This window comes from Bufo gargarizans, chromosome 2, assembly GCF_014858855.1.
Source record: "Bufo gargarizans isolate SCDJY-AF-19 chromosome 2, ASM1485885v1, whole genome shotgun sequence".
NCBI classification, from domain to species: Eukaryota; Metazoa; Chordata; class Amphibia; order Anura; family Bufonidae; genus Bufo; species Bufo gargarizans.
Window position 1 is genome coordinate 221423885 of NC_058081.1, and position 23579 is coordinate 221447463.

Here is a 23579-nt window from a genome sequence, read left to right on the forward strand (position 1 = left end):
TGCCACTAAAACCCTGCTGGCTTATAGCTGCTCCCACCAGCTAATTTCATAGACACTCCCCTATCACTGCCACTAAAACCCTGCTAGTTTATAGCTCCTCCCACCCAGCTAGTTACATAGACACTCCCCTATCACTGCCACTAACGCCCTGCTAGTTTATAGCTCCTCCCACCCAGCTAGTTACATAGACACTCCCCTATCACTGCCACTAACACCCTGCTAGTTTATAGCTCTTCCCACCAGCTAGTTACATAGATGCTCCTCTATCACTGCCACTAACACCCTGCTAGTTTATAGCTCCTCCCACCAGCTAGTTACATAGACACTCCCCTATCACTGCCACTAACACCCTGCTAGTTTATAGTTCCTCCCACCAGCTAGTTACATAGACGCTCCTCTATCACTGCCCCTAACGACACCCAGCTAGTTTATAGTTCCTCCCACCAGCTAGTCACATAGACGCTCCTCTATCACTGCCCCTAACGACACCCAGCTAGTTTATAGTTCCTCCCACCAGCTAGTTACATAGACGCTCCCCTATCACTGTCCCTAACAACACCCTGCTAGTTTATAGCTCCTCCCACCCAGCTAGTTAGATAGACACTCCCCTATCACTGCCACTAACACCCTGCTAGTTTATAGCTCTTCCCACCAGCTAGTTACATAGACGCTCCCCTATCACTGCCCCTAACGACACCCAGCTAGTTTATAGTTCCTCCCACCAGCTAGTTACATAGACGCTCCCCTATCACTGTCCCTAACAACACCCAGATAGTTTATAGCTCCTCCCACCCAGCTAATTATATGGACACTGCCCCTGTATGGATATAAAATACAGGAATTAAGAAGGAGCTGCATGGACATGGTCATGTGATCACAGCCTAAAACAGAAGAAAGGAGCAATACAGGTTAAAAAAAAATCTATTACAAAATTACAGCTACTTTTAAAAAAAATTGATGCTAAAGGATGTTGATGTCCCCTTTAAGTCTACAAGGCAGAGAACCAGGTTTTCACACAAGTCTGATACCACTTATTTTAGAGCAAGTGATAGGGTTGAACCATAAGAATGTATTTTCCCTGGCAGCAGGTGAGGTTCTGCCAAACCTTGTAGGCATTAATAAAGTGGTTTTAACCCCTATAGACATACGCATAGGTACCCCTGTTCTCAGTATGTAGGGGTATGCCTAAAGCGCCATGTCTTATCAGTGTTTTTTAATGTATATTTCTATCCATATTTTCTGCAGACTGCTTTATTCACATGACTGTACTTAGAAATGGGGATTGCATATAACAATACAAAATTACAAAAATATGGCTGTGTGAATATCAATATATTAGCTTCTGGGCCTTTAAAATACACATCTAATACAAGCTTGATATAGGCTCATGTGAATGGGGCCTTACATTTATGTGATCAAAATCAGCTTATATACAGAAAGTAACAGTCTATACTGGATGTACAGTAGGAGCTAAACACAAAGTCCAATGACACGTTACATTTCAGTGCATTCACAGACTCCATGACTGTGTCCTTTTTTGAATATCATCTGGAAGAAACTTGTAACATGAAATAGTTTATTGCTGTCACTAACAAGTAACATGATAATATCTCTGTATCTTTAGATACATTCGCCACTATCTTATTTGGTAAATCTATTACTAGTAGTGTATACATCAGGGTTTCTACCTGTTACAGTGCTTTTACGAATCTATCCTATATCTGCGTAAGAGGTGAATCCTTTATGGCAGCACTTCACAAACTTTTCAGCTCATGACCCAAAAAGGACGTGGTTATCAGAAAGTCCTTTTTATTTAGTGTGGCTAAAACACTCACTGCACAGGCAAGTGACGAGAGATAATTAAGAAAAGGCCACACGTGAAATTATACAAATATTTCTGTGTGATCTTTATGTCAGTTTAACAAATTAATTTGGATAATTTCAATTATTTGCATCTGAATAGGAATACTTTGTGAGATTTGCAGATATATTTTAGTAGCACACCCAATTTTGAGTGATTTTGGAGTTTGAGGTTTGGGAAGCACTGCTTTATGGGGTTCTTGACATGTTTAGCTTTATAATCCCTGCTGATGACGTAGACACTGGCAACAGCTTCCAGGTATAGATGTCCTACATATACCTAGATGTTTTACAAGACATACCTACAACTGTTGGCTACATGTGTCCTATATCCTTTATGAATTACATTGCAACGTAGGTTATAGATCCAAATGTTTAAGATCTGTGTGATGCTAAAGGAATGACCTCTGTAAGTTTAAAAATATTGTATGACAATGACAAACATTTTTTATGCATATTTCTCACAGGGACTCAAAGCACAGGTATAGTTATGTGCAGGGGCATAGCTATAGGGGGTACAGAGGTAGCAGTCGCTACTGGTCCCAGGAGCCTGAGGGGGCCCAAAGACCCTTGTGCTGCATAAGAAGAAACTGGCATTATAGAAAGTCCATGCTGGTCAAGTTTCACCTCTGGTTGGAGGGAAGATTTTAGGTCAAGAATTTGGCATTGGAGGGGTGCCGTTTCAATTTTTTCCTCAGGCAACAAGAATTCTATGTGCCTCCCCTGGCAACAAAGCACTGAGGGAAGGGGGAGCCTGAGCTGAACTCTTGCACCAGGGCCCATGAGACTTTAGCTACGCCCCTGTATGTACCTGGGGCAATTCCCTGGGAAGTCAGTGGTAGCCATGTAGGCACTCAACCCCAACACGCAACATACACTAGGGTCAATTTCATAGGAAGCCAATTTCCCTATTTTGTATATTTTGGGGATTGTGGGAGGAAACCGGAGTACTCGGAGGAATTGTAGGTGGCCAGTTACCTAAAGGACATAACTGCACCCACTTAAAGTATTCCCGATCACTGTCCAATCGGGACTTTTGTCCTGAAATTGTCAAGGCCACTAGAAAAAACCCTTAACAGGCTGCCATTCACATCTACCAGGTTGCCACAAATAAAAACATGTAGCATAATAACCCTTGGCACAGTGTTCTAAAACCATCCTTTTTTTTTTCTGCCCTGGTCATCTTGCACAACTCATCTAAAGATATGTTTATCCAAGATGTTAGGCAAGGGTAGTTTCACACTAGCACTAAAATGTTCTGGCAGGCTCTTCCAGTAGAGGAACAGCCCTCCAGAGTTCATCATTTCCGGCACAGCCTGATACTACCTTTCCCTGCAGGAGTCCATTGACATTAGTGCAGGGATTTGGCCGGACAAAAAATCTGCTTACAGTGGTATAATCCTTACTGAATGTTCACATTCAACTAAACCAATGTAAACTTGTCTCAATCTCAATGTATATAGGATCCTCCAGTCTTCAAATGTATCTAGTGCTCTATGTAACACATTCTCTTGTATTAACTGTGTATAATTCTATTGTATATGTTAAAATGGAAGTGGTTTATTCATTGATTAAAATGTTCTTGACGTAAAGTATCCATAAGACAATCCATTCAACAAAATACATTTAAACCCAAATGAAAAAATAGGGTGATTAGTAAAAAAACAATTTAGTAAATGACTCTAGTAAACAATGCAGCCCTTCATTGCACACAAGTAGTTACAATACAATATGGAAGTATGATTAAAATAAATCTTTGCCTTTTGCACCTACAGTATTTATGCAGTGATGAGGTTGAGCATCGTGTCGACTACATAGAAAACATTTGCTTTGGTCCATTTTGAACTGTTCTCAAATAACACTTTGTGCAAGTAAGTCGCAGTATTTTCTGTAACCCATAAATACTGCAGTATATACCCACTATGTATGATAGATTCATATGTAAGAAAACTGGCATCATCATCTAGTTCCACAAATCGCCTCCTGGCTGAATATAACCAATGTTGTCCATGATGATTTTTTTCTGCTTTAAATTTCATTGGTTATTAAATCGTTCCCACAGTCGAAAAGATGAGATACCAGATAATCGTGATAAATTCCATCGATCAGTTTTTCAGCATTGTTTTTCGCAAACCAACAGTCTACTTGGTGAAGACCATTATACAATTTTCTTTGCTTTCTAATCACAGGGATTGAGCGATTTCTCACCTTCAACATACTGATAACATTTGAAGCTTGGGTTGGGGCTTGGCCTTTGGTGCTTACTGACACATTGGTGACTTTAACTTCATTATATAAGAACTGACCTATGGAAGAAGGTGGTATACAAGTTAGTGTTTTTACAAAATATGGTCTGTTACATAACCATTGCTTAAATGAGTTGTTCACTTGATGAAAAGTTGACCTTTTTTTTAAATTCCCCCACATTGGTCCTCTGAAGTGAAGTATACTTACCAGATTCCTGACGCTTGATTCAAGCTCCGTGATCCTGGCTTGTCTTTACTGCACTTCTGGTCCCTGCATGCAAACGTTCTGCACGGACAGGGTCCAGTGTGCCACTGCAGCCAGTGACTGTGACCCATGCATGTGGCCCAACAGTGACTTGCCGTTTAGGGCCAGCCATTAACTGCAGAGGTGCATGTGACTATGTCTGCACAGGAAGTTTACATGTTGGGACTGAAAATGCTGTGATGACAGGAGGCAGTTGGGACCATGGATCAGGAATCAAGTGGTAGGGAGTAGGTAAGTATACTTCTCTTCCAATGGGATGGTGGTGGAATTTTTTGAAAAAAAAAAGTCAGATAACCCTTTTAACAGGAACATTATGTTTTTCCAAGTAGCACTACAAAAACATGGCATTGCACATGGAACAGTTAGATAACCAATGTGGTTGTGTATACTGTATATATTGATGACCGATCCTTAGGATAGGTCATCACTATCAGATCGGCAGAGGTCCAACACCCGACACCCCCACCAATCAGCGCTCCATCAAGTGCTACTTCCTCTTCATTACACTGCCCATTGTTTCAGAAGTGCAGAGTAATTACATGTACTCGATCCATTCACTTGAATGGAGTGAGAACTTGTAATTACACTACTCCACCGCTGCAAATGAGGCAATGGAGCAGCGCCTCCTCTACAAAAGCTGATTGGGAGGCAGTGTGACAAAAAACTAAATTCTGGCACTGTGTATTTATGTTTTATTATTTTGTTTATATGATAAATAGGAATATATTTTTTTTTATCCTTTTTTTATCACTTGTACAACACACTGCAATATGGTATTTGAATTGTGTAAAAGTCCCTTTACATGAGTAGATAATTGTTTATAAAATTGTAAAATTTAGCAAAAGTGATTATCAAGCAGTGTAAAAGCATTTAACGATTGAATGACAAGCGATAATTGTTTAGCGATAATTGTTTAGGTTATCGTTCTGCCGATCACTGATGTAGACACCTAAGCCATCGCTCGACCTCCAGAAGTGTAAACAGGTATCATTTACAGCACAGATGGCTGCACCACTCATGTCATGGTAATTACTTCACCCGGAAATACGTCCACAAACCACAAAATGGTGTGGATTCAAAATTTATTTGCTCTTTTAAGTTTTCTATTTTCCTTAAGCTCCACATCTATTACATAATCTAATATTTCCTTGGCAAGGAGATGTTTTGCCCACAAGCTCAACTTGTAACGGCGTGGTCTCAACTGAAGATACAATGTAGATTGCATACAGGAGAGAAGGTGGTCTTTGGTGGTAAAGAAGGTGGAACAAACACTCTCTATGCACCTTTTAACATGCCCTTTTCACATCTTCAAGGATATAACACAATCCCAGTTTTTCTCAAAACACCAGCCACACAGTTATCTTTTAATGTAAATGTCTGCCTGACAACCCATCTATTACACGATCCTACACATACATTTTTATACGATGCCCTTCACATTTAAAGGGCTGTCCGAATGTTAACGACTAAAATAACAACTCATTCTTCACATGATCAAGGGGGCCTTAAGTGTGCTAGAAAGGCAAACCTAGGGCCCTTCACTAATCCCTGGCTGCCATGACAGCTCGGGACCCCATTACTATGTACAGTTACAGTATAGCTACCACAGCTGTGCCTACTAGTGAACCTCAGTTTACTGAGGTAAACAATGAAGGTTCCTATTGAAAACTGTGGGTACCTGATTTAGAAATTATATTGGAAAGTTGTAGAAGCTTTCAGTACACAAATAATAACTTTCATTTGCTGAATCTCTAACACCACTTTAACTGAACTAATGGGTTTACTTTCAGCTACCTTTAGTTCTCAGCTCCTTGTTCTGTTGCTAAAATACATATATATATATCCATTCAGGGGCGTAGCTATAGGGGGTGCGGAGGTAGCAGTCGCTACCGGGCCCAGGAGCCTGAGGGGCCCCAAAGACCCTTGTACCACATGAGAAGACACCTGTTTTATAGAAGGTGCATGCTGGTCAAGTTACACCTCTGGCTGGAGGGAAGGTGTTAGGTCAAGAATTTGGCATGGTGGGGGGTGCAGTTTCAATTTTTGCCTCAGGCAGCAGGAAGTCAATGTGCTTCCCTGCCCCTGGCCACAAAGCAATGAGGGATGGGGGGCCCAAGCTAAACTCTTGCACCAGGGCCCATGAGCTTTTAGCTACGCCCCTGTATCCATTGCAGTATAAGAAAGACCAACATATTTATTGAAGGTGCATTTAACCATACCTAAAAGTCCATGAGAATTAGCAGACAATCCTTTGCTGTTAGAGATGTAAAATCCCAAGTGATTTCTCTGATATGGGGCTGGATTTTTGTAGAGATGAACCAGAATTACAAAGCTGATGGTCCCTCGGATGGTTACAGTGACATTTGATTTAGCGGCAATGGAGACCATCAGATCATCGTTGTTCACTGTTGCACTCTTGTCACATGTGAGAACGAGGCGGTCTCTACTGTCCAAGATGACCTTGAAAGGAGTGACCTCTATATAGGTGCGCCTTGGCTTATTAATGATAATGGTAATTCTGCTGAAGTAGGTCCTTTGTTTCTTATGACCATTGGGTGGGGCTGGAGCTCCTATCAACTCTCCATTTACAGTTACACCTTTGGATGGATAGAACATGGTTAGCTATTATTCCAAAATTGTACTAAAAAAATGTAACCCATATGTGCCTAATTAAATTTGTACAATTTAAAGGGTGGGAGGGGGGGGACATAAGCAGGAGAAAAGCATGCACAAGTAATGTCATATAATAAACCATTCAGAGGATCTAGCGCAGGGCACGGGAGCGCATCGGAGCATGAGATGCTCCGATGTCAGGCTCAGGAGGGCTGCCGGGGTGAAAATAAGGGTATGTCCGGGTTCAGATCCATAAGCAGGAGAAAAGCATGCACAAGTAATGTCATATAATAAACCATTCAGAGGAGTAACTATAATTCATAGCAAAATAAGATGGGCCCTACCAGATAGTGTAAGAAAATTCAAACAGCACCATACATAGCAGTAATTAAAGGTATGTAAAATAGCATAATATATCAGAAAACCCACATTATAGCAAAAAGCCACTATATTGTTATTTTCCACAAAAAGACACAATGTTTCTGCCCCTGCCCAAGACCCCTCACCACAGGGCTCCATAGTAAGTGTTGTGGCTGCTATGGCTATAGTTATGCCCATGCTAGCATTCTTTAAATCTAACATTCATATTAAAAATGGAAAAACAGTCTCAAACGTGTCATGTAAAAGTGAATTAACCTTGACCTAAAAAAAATTCATTCTTTTTTGTAGAAATTTAGAATTGGAGTGGAATAGTAGGGGGTTTGAACTCAGGATTAACAGGAATCAAGAAGCAGAACACAAGAGGCCTGCATTGAGAAGCTAAAGTGAATGAGGATAGCCTACATTAAGATACCTTATGTACAATGTTTTTTTTTATTTATCTTTGTCCTCGTTGCTTTTCTGCATTTCTTTCCAAAAAGTACATGGAAATGTTGCCAATTTTGAGTAATTTAAGATGTTCTTTCATAAATATCACCCAAATGTCCAAATACCGGTACTTTAATAGCATCTCTTAAAGGGGTTGTCCAGGTTCAGAGCTGAACCTGGACATCCCTCCATTTTCACCCCGGCAGCCCCCCTGACATGAGCATCGGAGCAGTTCATGCTCCGATGCTCTCCTTTGCCCTGCGCTAAATCGCGCAGGGCAAAGGCATTTTTCTGAGTTCCGGTGACATACCGGGCTCTCTATGGGGCTGACAGGCAGCCCGGTGACGTCACCGGCACTGATGGGCGGGATTTGGCTCTGCCCTAGCCAGTAAAACGGCTAGGGCAGAGCTAAAGCCCGCCCCTCAGAGCCGGTGACGTCACCGAACACACTGCTGGGCGGAAGTTACCGCCCGGCAGTGTGTTATTGAAAACACAAGAGCCTGTGCCCTGCGCGATCTAGCGCAGGGCACGGGAGCGCATCGGAGCATGAGATGCTCCGATGCCAGGCTCAGGAGGGCTGCCGGGGTGAAAATAAGGGTATGTCCGGGTTCAGATCTGAACCCGGACAACCCCTTTAAAGGCAATGTGCCTGCAGAAAATAACCTATTGCTTATCAAGTCTTTAAATTAAATATATTTTTTAAAATGTTAGATTTTTTATTTATTTTCCATATCACTATATTAAATAAAAACAATCATAAAATAATTTCATACTGGCCACCAGGCCTAAAATATGTCAAGATTTCCTTTGCTTTGAGAGCAGCCATATGGGCCATTGACACAACAGACTACAGCTAATTTTATTGACTTCTGTAGGTAAGTTTTCTAGGCATGCTCTGTGGCCTGTGCCTATAAAACTCTCCTACACAGGATCCACCATTCACAGTAGGTGATATCACCGCTTATCAACTCCCTCCTGACCTCTTCATGAGGGAGTAGATAAGCGCTGATATCACCTACTGTGAATGGTGGATCCTGTGTTATTTATACTGCCTCTGATGATAAATGAGATGGTTAATGTAAAGTTAGCTGAACAAAACCAGAAGTTTCAGTATATTATTAGGCCTAGTGGCAAGTTAAAAAACTGAATGATTTTAGATATTTTCTTAAATATAGATAGTGACATGATAAATTAAAACAAAAATAACAAAAACCTATAATAAAATATGTATAATATTACAATGTGTGTTACACATGCCCTTTAAGGCGCTTCTGCATATGAATGTACAATTTGGTTAATTAACCATGCATTTTGTCAGAACTTACCAGAGTTTTTGTGGTCTGACACAAGTCTCAGTATGTCACCGGGTTCACCATCAATATTGAAGCACACTGTCAACTTACTCAATGGGAAGTCGACAACAAAATGGGGATCGCCATCCGCTAACAGGATGCATAAATATACAAAAGGTCAGCTGAGAATATTATATCCAGGTTAAATACAAAGGTTTCCATACAAAGATTGTTATTTGTCTTGTTTTTACAGATCCAAATATATTGAGTCTATTCTTTTTAATCTTTTAAGTCAACAGTCTGAACTGATTCTTGGTGTGCAGCCAACAAAGTAACTTTCTACAGTAATAAATGTAATCTGGGCAAGTACTATATCTAGACCGAATACAAATCTAATTTTAATTTGCAGGGAATAATTACATCATGAGTGCCAAGCAGATAGATGCAGCATGTTATAGAGCAGGAGGAACTGAGCAGATTGATATACAGTTTTGTGAGAAAAGATTCAGCAAAACTTAATATACTGTAGTAATCAAAATATCTGCACTTTCTGAGCTCAGTAACCCATTGGGTGGTCAGTGATTGACAGCTATCTCTGTGTACATACTTATACAGGGAAGGTTGTCGTTCACTGATAAGACAATTCACTTGGTCAGTGTCGGACTGGGGTACCTAGGGCCCACCAGTATAATTTATTTTTGGGGCCCACCGTACGGATACATTCAAATATAATAAATAATCTAAAAAACTTTTTATATGAATATAGGCTGGTGGAGGTGCTGTACATTGAATATATGTATGTAGTGCAGTAAGGCTACTGTGTTATGTGCCACTTGTGCAGGGGGTGGGAGACTAAGGGCCCACTTTGCCCAGGGGCCCACTGGGGGATTCCCCTGTACCCCTGTGGGCCAGTCTGAGCCTGCACTTGGTCCTTAAGCTCAGAATGAGCAGAGATTTCATTGAATAAATTACAATTAAAGGGGTTGTCTGGGTTCAGAGCTGGATTCAGACATATCCCCATTTTTATTTCTCCGGCCCCTCTGACATGAAAGACACCGGCTAGGGCAGCGCCAAAGCCCGCCCATGGGTGCTGGTTACATCACCGGCAACAGGGCTAGGTGGAAGCCTCCGTCTAGCAGTGTATAATATAAACAAACAAGCCCTTGCCCTGCGCGATCAAGCGCAGGGCAGGGGAGAGCGTCTGATGCATATATGGGGGCTGCCTGGGTGAGAATGGGGATATGTCCAAGTTCAGCTCTGAACCCGAACAACCCCTTTCAAATATAAACCTTTGAAAAAAAATGTTTCTTTGATTCGCCTTGTTTCCATCTACAGAGCTGCCTATTTTTTTGCAGGGTGAGATGCAGTGTTTAATGGTACTAATTTGAGCACTTTTTTTTCATGCATGATAACTATATCTATCTTTATTCCTACATGTAAAATTCGGAAAGGGCGATAATTTAAATTTTTAATATATTTTGTGTTTTTTTAAAAACTTCTTTTTTTTTTTATTGTAATTTTGACAGAGAGCCCCCTCCCTCTATCTAATCCCTCCGGGGCCATGGCTTCTATTTAATTCAGCATCTGCTGGGTAAATGACCTAGACTGGAGTAATCTCCATTCACGGTCATTGCGGCCAGGGGCCAGCTATATTACACAGCCTGCACTCCCTGCTTATAGAGCAGGCTCAAGGCCCTATTACGCAGAGTGAATATTGTACAGATTTTCGTGCATGGGAGCGAAAATGAATGAGAATCGCATGATATAATATTGTTTCTCGTCCATTGTGATCTTTCAGCATGCTAAAAAATTATCATTCCTCATTAATAAATTGTATAATGGAGTTGTCTACTTGCTAATAATCTCATGCATGCCCTTTCACCAAGCATCTGTCCCCCATATTTACATGTAATAACATTTAAAATCGAACGAGTAACGACCGCAAGTACCAATGGTTATCTATTTGTATAATAAGCGAAATTGTCGACATTAATGAGTCACTACATCTTCGATCATTTATAGTGATCTGTAGGACATCTGCTGGTGTAATAGTACTTTCAGCTCGCGAGCATGCTTGCACCACTACTGCAGATTCCTTTAATTGAATAAATAAAATTTTTACAGCTTTCTGTCTTCTCACATTTTCTTGCAGACTATACCCAACTACCCATGGCCATATAACTCCATATATAAACTTTCTTTTATATATATATATATATATATATATATATATATATATATATATACAGTGGATATAAAAAGTCTACACACCCCTGTTAAAATGTCAGGTTTCTGTGCTGTAAAAAATGAGACAAAGATAAATCATTTCAGAACTTCAGAAATTGAGTGTTTTTTCAAAAAAGAGTGGGCAAATCTTGCCAAGTCAAAATGTGCCATGCTGATAGACTCATACCCAAAAAGACTGAGTGCTGTAATAAAATCAAAAGGTGCTTCAACAAAGTATTAGTGTAAGGGTGTGCACACTTATACAACCATATTATTTTATTTTTATATTTTTTCTTCCCTCTACCTAAAAGATTTCAGTTTGTTTTTAAATTGAGTTGTACAGTTTATAGGTCACATTAAAGGTGGAAAAAGTTCTGAAACGATTTATCTTTGTCTAATTTTTTTTTACATCACAGAAACCTGACACTTTAACGGGTGTGTAAACTTTTTATATCCACTATATATATATTATTGTATTTAATTTCCCCCAATAAAATTACCTGATGTTTTTGACATCGTTGGTTTGTTCTTGCTTGCTAGTTTAGATGGAATTTCTATAAATAGAAAAATAAAATTATAACACATATTACTCTACATTTCCTTGCCAAAAAACATCTGATGCTCTTGTGCTTCCTTTTGATAACATATTTCCGTTGAAAAATATTTACACAGAGATACTGTAAAATATACACTTTGAACTCCCACTGTTAGGAAAACTGACCTGTACCTTCACTTCTACAATCATATTGCAAAAGGATATTTTAAGTCTTAATGCAGGATATACAGTAAATGTGGAAAATCACAATATTCCTCAGCTATTGCTTTGGCATTCATACTGTTCTTGCACTCTGATTTAATTTAGTTCAATTAACATTTTAGTTCATGACCAGGGGTATTTTTGCCTTGATGCCTAGAGCACAATTTAATTGTTTTCTGTGGTTTGCCCCAAATTTTTATTTTATTGTTTGTTTGTTTTTTGGGGAAGAACACATAAGAGTACTTTCACACTAGCGTTTTTTAGGCATTGAGTTCCGTCCTAGGGGCTTAATACCGGAAAAGAACTGATCAATTTTATCCCCATGCATTCTGAATGGAGAGAAATCTGTTCAGGATGCATCAGGATGTCTTCAGTTCAGTCTTTTTGACTTTTTATGATGGAGATAATACCGCAGCATGCTGCGGTTTTATCTCCGTCCAAAATTCCAGAACACTTGCTGGACTGCCAGATCGAAATGTATTAGTGCCGGATCCAGCATTAAAAATACCGCAATGCCGGATCCGTCCTTCCAGTCTGCGCATGCACAGACCTTTAAAATGTGGGAAAAAAAATAGAAACAGGTTTGTTTGTCCATACGACAAACGGACAGACGGATCCGTTCTTGCAATGCATCCGGATCCGTCTACAAATGCTGTCCATTTGCATTCAGATTGCCGGATCCGGCAGGCAGTTCAGGTGATAAAACTGCTTGCCGGATCACTCTGCCGCAAGTGTGGAAGTAGCCTTAGGCTCTCTTATTATTTCAAACTGGAGCAGATATAATTTCATTTTAAAAGTCTTAAGTAGGACAAATTAGACATATAGTTAACTATTTTTTATAATGATACCAAATATGTTACATTGTTTAATATCACTATCATAGCATCTAGAACAAAGACTCCATTTCAGTTTTTCAGATATCTCCTCTGATGAACGTTTTTAGGTAGTTAACACACAAATGTATATATGGCGGGGATGCCCTGGGGTTATTAAAGGGGTTTTCTGGGAATCAATATCTGATCTGTGGGGGGTCAGACACCCAGCATTCCTGCCAATCAGCTGTTTGAAGAAGCAGGGTTCTCTGGTCAGTCCTGCACCCTTCTCACAGCTAACCAAGCACAGTGCCATACATTGTATAGTGGCTATGCTTGGTATTACAGCTCAGTCCCATTCACTTGAATGGGGCTGAGTTGCAACTAAGCCATGTGACTGGTGAATGTGATGTCACTGGCCTAGGAAGAGGCTGCAGTGCTCACTATTTAAACAGGTGATCATCAGGGGTGGCTAGGTCATCCTGTAGATAGGTCATCAATATATCATTCTTGGAAAACCCCTTTAATTATAGATTTCAAGATACATACATTCCATGTGTTAGAAAAGTATTAATGCTCAAGAAGCTGAATCCCATGTAGTATGCATTCGTGTGATGCAGGATGTCTCATAGGCAGGGGCTTTTGATTTTTTTTTTACTGCTTTACAATTTTTTTTTCTCATTTACGTTTATATATTTAGTTTTTTTTTACAATTTTATGTATTTACTTTTTTCTTTAATTCATTTTTCACTAATGGGGTTCAGGTTACCATGCAACATATGTGGGTTCCCTACTGTTCCCATATACAGATCACTATTAACAGTGATCTAATAGTAACAGCCCATTAGTTCACTGTTGCCCGTGACCTGTATGCAGAGGCATATAGAAAACTTGCAGATCACATCTTTTCTGCATGACATGCAAGTTAGGCCTCTTTCACACTACAGTATTTTGCGTTCCGTATACGGTCCGTTTTTTGCGTTCCGTATACGGTCCGTATACGGAACCATTCATTTCAATGGTTCCGCAAAAAAACGGAATGTGTTCCGTATGCATTCCGTTTCCGTATTTCCGTTTTTCCGTTCCGTTGAAAAGATAGAACATGTCCTATATTTGGCCGCAAATCACAGTCCGTGGCTCCATTCAAGTCAATGGGTCCGCAAAAAAACCGGAACACATACGGAAATGCATCTGTATGTCTTCCGTATCCGTTCCGTTTTTTGCGGAAGCATCTATTGAAAATGTTATGCCCAGCCCAATTTTTAATACGAAATTACTGTATACTGTATTTGCCATACGGAAAAACGGAACGGAACAACGGAACGGAAACGGAACCACAACGGAAGCAAAAAACGGAACAACGGATCCGTGAAAAACGGAACGCAAAACACTGAATTCAACATACTGTAGTGTGAAAGAGGCCTTAACAGGTTTCTGGCACATTAATTTATCTAATGCAAGAAAAAGGTCAATTTGAGTAAAAGGAGGTAAATTAATTGTTCTGATTTTTAAATGCTGTAGCTATTTTTTATTTTATTTTTTTTAACTTCCCTGGAGTTGACCATTTTGCAGGCATACATATCTTTGCCGTATAGTGTAAGAGACTGGGAGTCAATTTCCAGGGAACTATAGACTAGTATAGTCTCCAGGATGTGATGGAGTGCAGACCCCTTCCTCAGAGACTCAGACTCATGGACTCATGGGAAATGGCTTAAATCTACACCAGGGAGAGACTTAAGACCGACGTAGAAAACAGCTCTCCTGGAACATTGGGCCATCAATTTCTTGGTAATCTGACATCATTAATCAGCCAAGATCAATGTTTTCCTATATCCGGACGGTGAGCTAAGTAAAAATCTATATTATTATTATCATTTTTCCATCATTGTGCTATCTTTTCTACCCCCTGATGATCCTTGCTTTAGGTAAAACGCGTAGGTTTTTTTTTTTTGTCTAAGGAAGTGTTGGTGTATGACTACCTGCGGTGCACTAGACACTATCCATACATCTATGTATTATCTTTTTTCTCTATTTATTTTTGTTTGTTACATTCCCTGTCTATAGGGTTTTAACAGGGATAGTCTAGGATTAGGCACGGGGACAGGGAACCTCCACCACTAGGGGGTAACCCTGGGCTGAGGATAGACTAGGGTATCACAGGGATAGTATCCCCTGTGGTCCCCTGATCATCCTCTTTTCTGGATTAATCTTTTTCCCGTTGCCATATTATTTATATATCTCCCCTGGAGGATTACATCACATACTGTTAGTTATTAGGTACCGCTGTACCAATACCCATTACTTTACAATCAAAGGTATTTTTAAGTCACATTCGTTTTCTATACTTTAGGAACATAAAACTATGATGGTATTACCTTGAGTAACTTTTTTCCCTTGCAGTGTGAGTAGTTTCTGACCAATCCCCTCTGTATAAAGGGGGCTTGAATCCTCTTTGGGAAAATCTGCCTGGAATCCATTGTCTTTGACCTCAAGCAATGTAAATGGAGTCACAAAATTATACTTCAGTGCAAGTTTGCTGGCTTTTCTTGTAATTGTTTCTTTCTCGACATTACTGTCACTTTTATGCCAAGCTGTCAGAAATTCCTTGAATGCCAGGTAACCCCACAGCCGTTCTATGTGGTTCTTGTATTCCTCACCGTCCTCAAGGATTTCAGATCCAGTAATCTCATTTTGTCCAGCACCTTCAATCTTTATATCTGCTTCAAGGATAACATATTTATTGCTGTTGCTTGCTTTGATTTCTACGTGCAGGATATCTTTGGAATGGTTAAGAAGCTTTCCAGCCACCACAATTTCAGACCCATTAAAGTAGTTATAGAACATGTTCTGAGTTATGTACTCAACACTGTCTTCTGGGTAGTCAATGCGTATGTCAGACAACAGAGGCGTCCCAATTTCATCATAAAACCTAAAATTCAAATATTATTTTAGCGTGACAGTCTACTTGCAATGCACATCGGTCAATGACTGTCCTTCTATATCACTAATATATTAATGATTTAAGAAAAATGGTAAAAGACTAATGCTGAAAACTGCCTGCTTGTCAATGGAGGTGAAAAGCTGCATTTACATTCAGAGATCATCTCCACTGTATGGGGATGAGTGATAGCTACTGCCATTGCTCGTCCTTATACAGAGTCCAACCTTTTTATATTGATGAGCTATCCATCAGTATCTGATCGGCGGGGATCCGCCAATCAGCTGTTTGGGGGGACTGCTGTGCTCCAGTGAGTACCGCTGCCTCCTCACAGCTCACCAGGCACAGCTGTGCTTGGTATTCACATCGATGGCGCTGTGCTGTGCCTAGGCAATGTGACTAAAGAACATGGCATCACTGGCCTCACAGAAGCGCCATAGCCTTCTCAAGTAGCTGATCGGCTGATCAGATCTCTATAAAAAGTTAAAAGAATCAATTAAAATATATTTTTCTAATAATGTATACATATATCAGAGGTATATTATGTGGCGAGATTGTAAAAACAAAAAGATTATTCAAGAAAAAAAGAAACATTTTTAGAACAACAGGTCAAGGACACAGATCTCGTTTACATAGATGGGAAAACGTAACAAATCAAAGAGCATGTTGACCAACCTCTTTGCAAAACTATAGTGATTATTTAATAGAGACAGCTGAAAGTGTTTTAGTGAATTATTTGCAAGTGGTAAAAGTCTTTAGGATGGGGGTAGGCCTGGAAAGCAGCTAGCTGCAATTGTCATCTCTCAGAGTCCCACGTTACGTGTGCCAAGATTAAGAAATAGTCAAGGGATAATATATAGTGACCCAGAATTGATTTAGAATATATTTTTGGATTTTATCAGGAACTGTATACATCCAGTGTCGGTTATAATGAGAATAAAAAAAAAATGCAAACAAGAACTGATAAGGAATCTTCTTGAAGTGTTTAAAGGGGTTATCCCATGACTAATGTAAACCATGAAAATCAGGCCTCATATAGGACATGGCAATCTCTCTCTCTAGTTAGAACCAGACCTGTACTTCACATAGATACAGAGATCTCCACATTCATTGTTCTGCTAGATTTATATGATTGCTATGATTCTGAGTCGTTCCGACAAAGGCCCTACGTTCTCCAAATTTATACAGGAATCTCTAGACTTGATACTCACTAATAACATGTTTCAATTTGACCGGCAGTGGTATTGCCAGATACTTGGTACAGCGATGGGCACACCGGTGTCATGCACTTTCGCAAACCTGTATCTGTCGGTATTTGAGGAGACATACGTCTTCTCATCAGGGAACCCCTTTCTGAGACATATTCATCTCTACTTACACTATGTAGGTGATGTATTTCTGGTCTGGTCTGGTCGGTCAGCAGTTTGTACACCATTTAAACAGTACTAACCAAATGAACATGAGATTTACTCTCAATTTCGGTGACGTTTGATGTGAGGACCACATACTTTTCCATGTATGCGTGAAATAAAGCATTGAAGTAATTTCAAGTCAGTGGTGAGTGCCGCAAATCCTTTCATCTACCATTACATATTTTATAATATCCCAGCTTGCTCTCTTTATGAAGTGATGGAACAATATGATTTTCTTAATTTTTTTTAATGTTTTTGATTTGTTTGAAACTGGTCAGTTATGTTGTAGTAGTAGTAAAGATGTATGGTATATTCAATCCAAACTGGGATATAAGGGGAAATTATTTTTGAGCTATAATCAACTTCAAGATATAGTTGGGTTATTGAGCTTCAGGATTTACTCTCCACACAAAATAACAAATTGGTCCATACGTTAGTTAATTGGAGAGGAAAAAAAATATATATATCCTTGCTACATGGTAATCTTATGGACTTTATCAGCTAGAATGTTATTTTCAAATATAGAAGTAAATAAGAGTGAGAGTGGTTCGGCAGGATATTTGAGTTAACCATAATATGTTTTTAGATAATTTGCATAAGGTTACCCAGTTTTTTATTTTGCATCTGGTCAATTATTCGCTTATGTGGTTGTTTAAAACAAGAATCAGGTCCTATATGGAATGCACTAGATGCTCTATGTTAGATGCAGATATTGCTGATATTTGGTGTAGATGCTCAAAGATCCAGCCATCTTGGGATAGCTTAAATGAAATTATAGGATATATCTATAAATGACAACTTCAAAACTCATTTTATACTTATAATCTGAGTAGCATGAATCAGGTTACGTATTCCAAAGCAAATGAACAAATGATATACAAACTATTCTTAGCTCGCTTGACTATTGCTTCAAAATGGATCTTTTCATCGGCTCCAACTGAGGATGAGTCGATTCATGCTTTTAACCGGGTTAGGATTATTGATAAATGGTATATAAAGAAAAAAAATGTCTCCCTTATAGGAGAAAAACTGGTCCCCTTGGGTAACTTCAGTTGGAAAAATATAAGGATATTTTTGAGTTACAAAAAGGTAAAGTTTTTTTTCATACATCAGAAATCACAAGGTGGGGGTAGACTTTGGAAAAGAAAAAAAAAAGACAAGTAATTAAAATAAATGAACAAACATTAAACTAAAAAGGACAAGCAATGACCATAAGAGCCTACAATCTAAATGGAATAGAAATTACATAACAGGTAGATGCTATTAATTTTGTCCAGGGGTCAAGCCCTTTATCCTTGTGACACAATTATAAATAAATCTGTATGGACCAGTACACATGAGCAAGTTCATACAGATTCAGTTCTTGAAGTTGATGTGTTGGATCAGGAAAAATTTGTAAGTTTAAGGATATGAGCAACTTTGACATGGGCCAAAATGTGATGGTTAGACAACTGGGTTAGAGCATCTCCAAAACAGCAGGTCTTGTGGAGTGTTCCTGGTATGCAGTCATCAGAACCTATCAACGTGGTCTAATGGTGAACCATCAGGGTCATGGGCATCCAAGTATTATTGATGCCCATGGGAAAAGAGTCAAGCCCAGCTGGATCCTAAAGAGCTTTTATTGTAGCACAAACTGCAGACAAAGTTATGGCTTTAATATAAAGGAGTCAGAACACAGAATGCATCACAGCTTGCTGGATATATGTCTGTGTAGCCACAGATCGGTCATAGTTGTCTTGCTGATGCCTGTCCACCACTGAAATAACCTTCATCAGAGCATTGGAACTGGAGAACTGGACCATAGAGCATTGGAAGAAGGTGGCTGACAAATTCAATTTTTTACAATATCATCTTGATGGCCAAGTGAATGTGTATAACCATCGTCAGGAAGAGATTGAACCAGGATGTACTATGGTAGAAGGGCAATTCAGCAGATGCAATGTGATGCATTCTGTTATTCATGTGGATGTTACTTTGACGCATACTACCTACTGAAACATTGTTGCTTATTAAATACAACCCTTCACAGCAATGGTGTTCATAAAAGGTAGTGGCCTCTTTGGCCAGAATAATGTGCCCTGCCACACTGCAAAAATTGTTCAGGAATGGTTTGACAAACACAACAAAGTGTTCAGTGTGCCGATCTATTATCTATGGGATGTGCTTGAAAAACAAACCTGATCCACTGAGTCCCTAGCTAACAACTTCTGGGATTTAAAGTATCTGCTGCTAATGTCTTGGTGCATGTACTACACAATATCTTCATAGGTCTTGTGGAGTCCATGTTGACTGGTCAGAGTTATTTTTGTGACATTAAGGGGACGTACACAATGGTGGCAACCATAGGGGTTGTTACCTAGCTTTACTAGAAACAAATATAATCTAAAAAAGACTTAACAGAATTACATAACCATGGTTTCTTGCATCCTAGGCACTACCAGGGAAGAAAATGGCTATAAAAGTAATAATCTTTTTAAATACTTTGAGCCAGACATGTTGTGAAGAAGGAGCAAAGGTTTCCTGTAATGATTTTACGTAAATAATCATGATCCCCAGTCCCACCCAGAATGAGATATGCTATCATGCAGTGCACATATAAACAGACCATACAGTGCCTAATTAAAACCACCATACATTATTGATGCCAAATAAAAAGTATTATGATGTACATTGGCTAAATAACATGTCCATTCAGCTGCCTAAATAACAATATTTTACCACTATAATGCATTGCAAAAATGGAACTGCTAATGGGGGCTTTTGAGGGGTGAGTAAAACATTCATTTCTAATTTACAGTTAACCCATATCCAACCTTTTTGTACTTTCTTTAAAGGCAAAAAAAAATATAGCAAGAAATGCTTCATTGTTTGATTGTTTCCCAATATAAATACATAAAGCATGAAAATACTGGTTCATTGTATCTCTCCAGTACACTAGCAGATGTTATTTGACTTGTGAAGGTGGATCTAGATCTGCATGATGGAGCAAGCGGAATGTTAAAAAACATTTTGCATTTTAACTCACTTGAAATGGCTATCAGTATTAGACCTACACACATAATCTCTGCAGAGTATTACTTAAATGGTAAAAAATAGCTAATTCAATTAAGCAGGCTGTGGGAAACCAGACACAACTGTGTGCCTTCCCTCTAAAAAAACAGTATTTGTATCCAAAATAACATATGAGCAGGAATTCACATAATTATAAAATGGAAACAAATGATCCAAGCTATATAAAAATAATATATATATATATATATATATATATAGTGGGGCAAAAAAGTATTTAGTCAGCCACCAATTGTGCAAGTTCTCCCACTTAAAAAGATGAGAGAGGCCTGTAATTTTCATCATAGGTACACTTCAACTATGAGAGACAGAATGGGGGGAAAGAATACAGGAATCACATTGTAGAATTTCTAATGAATTAATTGGTAAATTCGTCGGTAAAATAAGTATTTGGTCACCTACAACAAAGAAGCAAGATTTCTGGCTCTCACAGTCCTCCACTCGTTACTAAAGATGGCCCGAACTATTCACCGGCGAACAGTTCCCGGCGAATATCGCATGTTTGCATTCGCCGCGGCGGACGAACATATGCGATGTTCGGTTCGCCTCCTATACATCATCATTGAGCAAACTTTGACCCTGTACCTCACAGTCAGCAGACACATTCCAGCCAATCAGCATACCCTCCCTCCCACCGCCTATCAAAAAGCAAGGACAGCGTCCATCTTAGATTAATTCTGGAGCTGTAGTGTCACAAATTTGTGAACGCAATGCGATTAATACAGGTTATATTAATCGCATTGCAATTACAACTTAGAGCTGGGTTCCTAATGGTTGTATTGCTAGAATATAACGAAGATTGAGAATATAGTGCTATATTCGTTGTCAATTCTAGCAATACAACCATTAGAAACTCAGATCTAAGTTGTAACCGCAATGCGATTAATGCAGGTTACATTAATCACATTGCGAATTCAACTTAGAGCTAAGTTCCTAATGGTTGTATAGCTAGAATTGACAAATATAACGAATATAGCACTATATTCTCAATCTTCGTTATATACTAGCAATACAACCATTAGGAACCCAGCAGCTCTAAGTTGCAATTGCAATGCGATTTATAGAACTTGAATTAATCGCATTGCAATTTCAACTTTCTCAAATACGACAGTACATTCTAGCATGGAGCCGTTCCCATGGTGATGGGGACGCTCCATGAGCACGGAAGACGGCAAAAGCTCTAAGTTGAAATCGCAATGCGATTAATTCAAGTTCTATAAATCGCATCGCGATTTCAACTTAGAGCTTCTGCCAACTTCCGTGCTCGTGGAGCGTCCCCATCACCATGGAAATGGCTCTATGCTAGAATGTACTGTTGGATTTGAGAAAGTTGTAATCGCAATGCAATTAATGCAGGTTATATTAATCGCATTGCGATTTCAACTTGCCACACTCTATGTCAACTACGTAATTTTCCATGGGAGTTTTGCCATTGATCCCCCTCCGGCATGCCACAGTCCAGGTGTTAGTCCCCTTGAAACAACTTTTCCATCACTATTGTGGCCAGAAAAGTCCCTGTGGGATCTAAAATTCGCCTTCCTATTGAAGTCTATTGCGGTTCGCCCGGTTTGCAAGTTCGCAAACATTTGAGGAAATTCGCGTTTGCTGTTCACGAACGGAAAATTTTATGTTCGCGACATCACTACTCGTTACCTGTATTAATGGCACTTGTTTGAACTTATCAGTATAAAAGACAGCTGTCGACAACCTCAAACAGTCACACTCCAAACTCCACTATGGTCAAGACGAGAGCTGTCGACGACACCAGAAACAAAATTGTAGACCTGCACCAGGCTAGGAAGACTGAATATGCAATAGGCAAGCAGCTTGGTGTGAAGAAATCAACTGTGGGAGCAATTATTAGAAAATGGAAGACATACAAGACTACTGATAATGTCTCTCGATCTGGGGCTCCACGCAAGATCTTATCCTATGGGGTCAAAATGATCACAAGAACGGTGAGCAAAAATCCCAGAACCACACGGGTGGACCTCGTGAATGACCTGCAGAGAGCTGGGAACAAAGTAACACAGGCTATTATCAGTAACACACTGCATCACCAGGGACTCAAATCCTGCAGTGCCAGACGTGTCCACCTGCTTAAGCCAGTACATGTCTGGGCCGATCTGAAGTTTTCTAGAGAGCATTTGAATGATCCAGAAGAGGATTGGGAGAATGTCATATGGTCAGATAAAACCAAAGTAGAACTTTTTGTACTGTGAATAATGGGGGTGGAAACATCATGCTTTGGGGCTGTTTTTCTGCAAAGGGACCACGATGAATGATCCGTGTAAAGGAAAGAATGATTGGGGCCATGTTTCATGAGATTTTGAGTGAAAACCTCCTTCCATCGGCAAGGCTATTGAAGATGAAACGTGACTGGGTCTTTCAGCATGACAATGATCGCCAAACACACCACCAGGGCAATGAAAGAGTGGCTTCGAGGAAGCATTTCAAGGTCCTGGAGTGGCCTAGCCAGTCTCCAGATTTCAACCCCATAGAAAACCTTCGGAGGGAGTTGAATGTCTGTGTTGACCAGCAACAGCCCCAAAACATCACTGCTTTAAAGGAGATCTGCATGGAGGAATGGGCCAAAATACCAGCAACAGTGTGTGAAAACCTTGTAAAGACTTACAGAAAACGTTTGACCTCTGTCATTGCCAACAAAGGGTATATAACAAAGTATTGAGATGAACTTTTGTTATTGACCAAATACTTCTTTTCCACCATAATTTGCAAATAAATTCTTTAAAAATCAGACAATGTGATTTTCTGATTTTCTTTTCTCATTATGTCTCTCATATTTGAGGTATACCTATAATGAAAATTACATGCATCTCTCATCTTTTTATGTGGAGAACATGCACAATTGGTGCTGACTAAATACTTTTTTGCCCCACTGTAATATGCATAATGTAATACAAAGCAAAAATACACAGTAAAAAAAAACACACAAAAACATACATACAGACTGCATTTAGCATATTTATAAGTAATGCCAGATATGTCTGGGGTTATATTAGGCTCCTCTGCAGATGTTTCCCTTCTGGTCTTGTAAGTTTGTGTACTGAACAATCGCTTTTATAAATAATATTCAGTGTGTTTTAAGAGGAGCCAAGTTATATACCGGGGTCAATGTAGACACTGGGAAACAAACAGGAAAAAAAAAAATGCTGTTACTTTCACAGTAGTGAAGGTTCTCTAATGAATATTGTGCAATGCTTATTTGTCAGAAGAAGAATATGTCTATATGTAAAGTTAGCTATGGATATTTTTTGACAG

At 39.4% G+C, this 23579-nt stretch overlaps 1 protein-coding gene across 1 annotated transcript in view; it reads right to left on the reverse strand.

The window, feature by feature from the left end:
- Window positions 1–676: 676 nt before the first annotated feature.
- Window positions 677–23579, reverse strand: part of ITIH5 (inter-alpha-trypsin inhibitor heavy chain 5) — a 112646-nt gene continuing 89743 nt past the window's right edge. Inside the window, exons 10-14 of the mRNA XM_044280041.1 lie at window positions 15254–15807; window positions 11810–11863; window positions 9117–9233; window positions 6591–6968; window positions 677–4166 (exon numbers count right to left, since the gene is read on the reverse strand). Of these exons, the coding sequence (XP_044135976.1) occupies window positions 3889–4166; window positions 6591–6968; window positions 9117–9233; window positions 11810–11863; window positions 15254–15807 (1381 nt within the window). The 3' untranslated portion in view covers window positions 677–3888. The remainder of the gene's footprint in view (window positions 4167–6590; window positions 6969–9116; window positions 9234–11809; window positions 11864–15253; window positions 15808–23579) is intronic.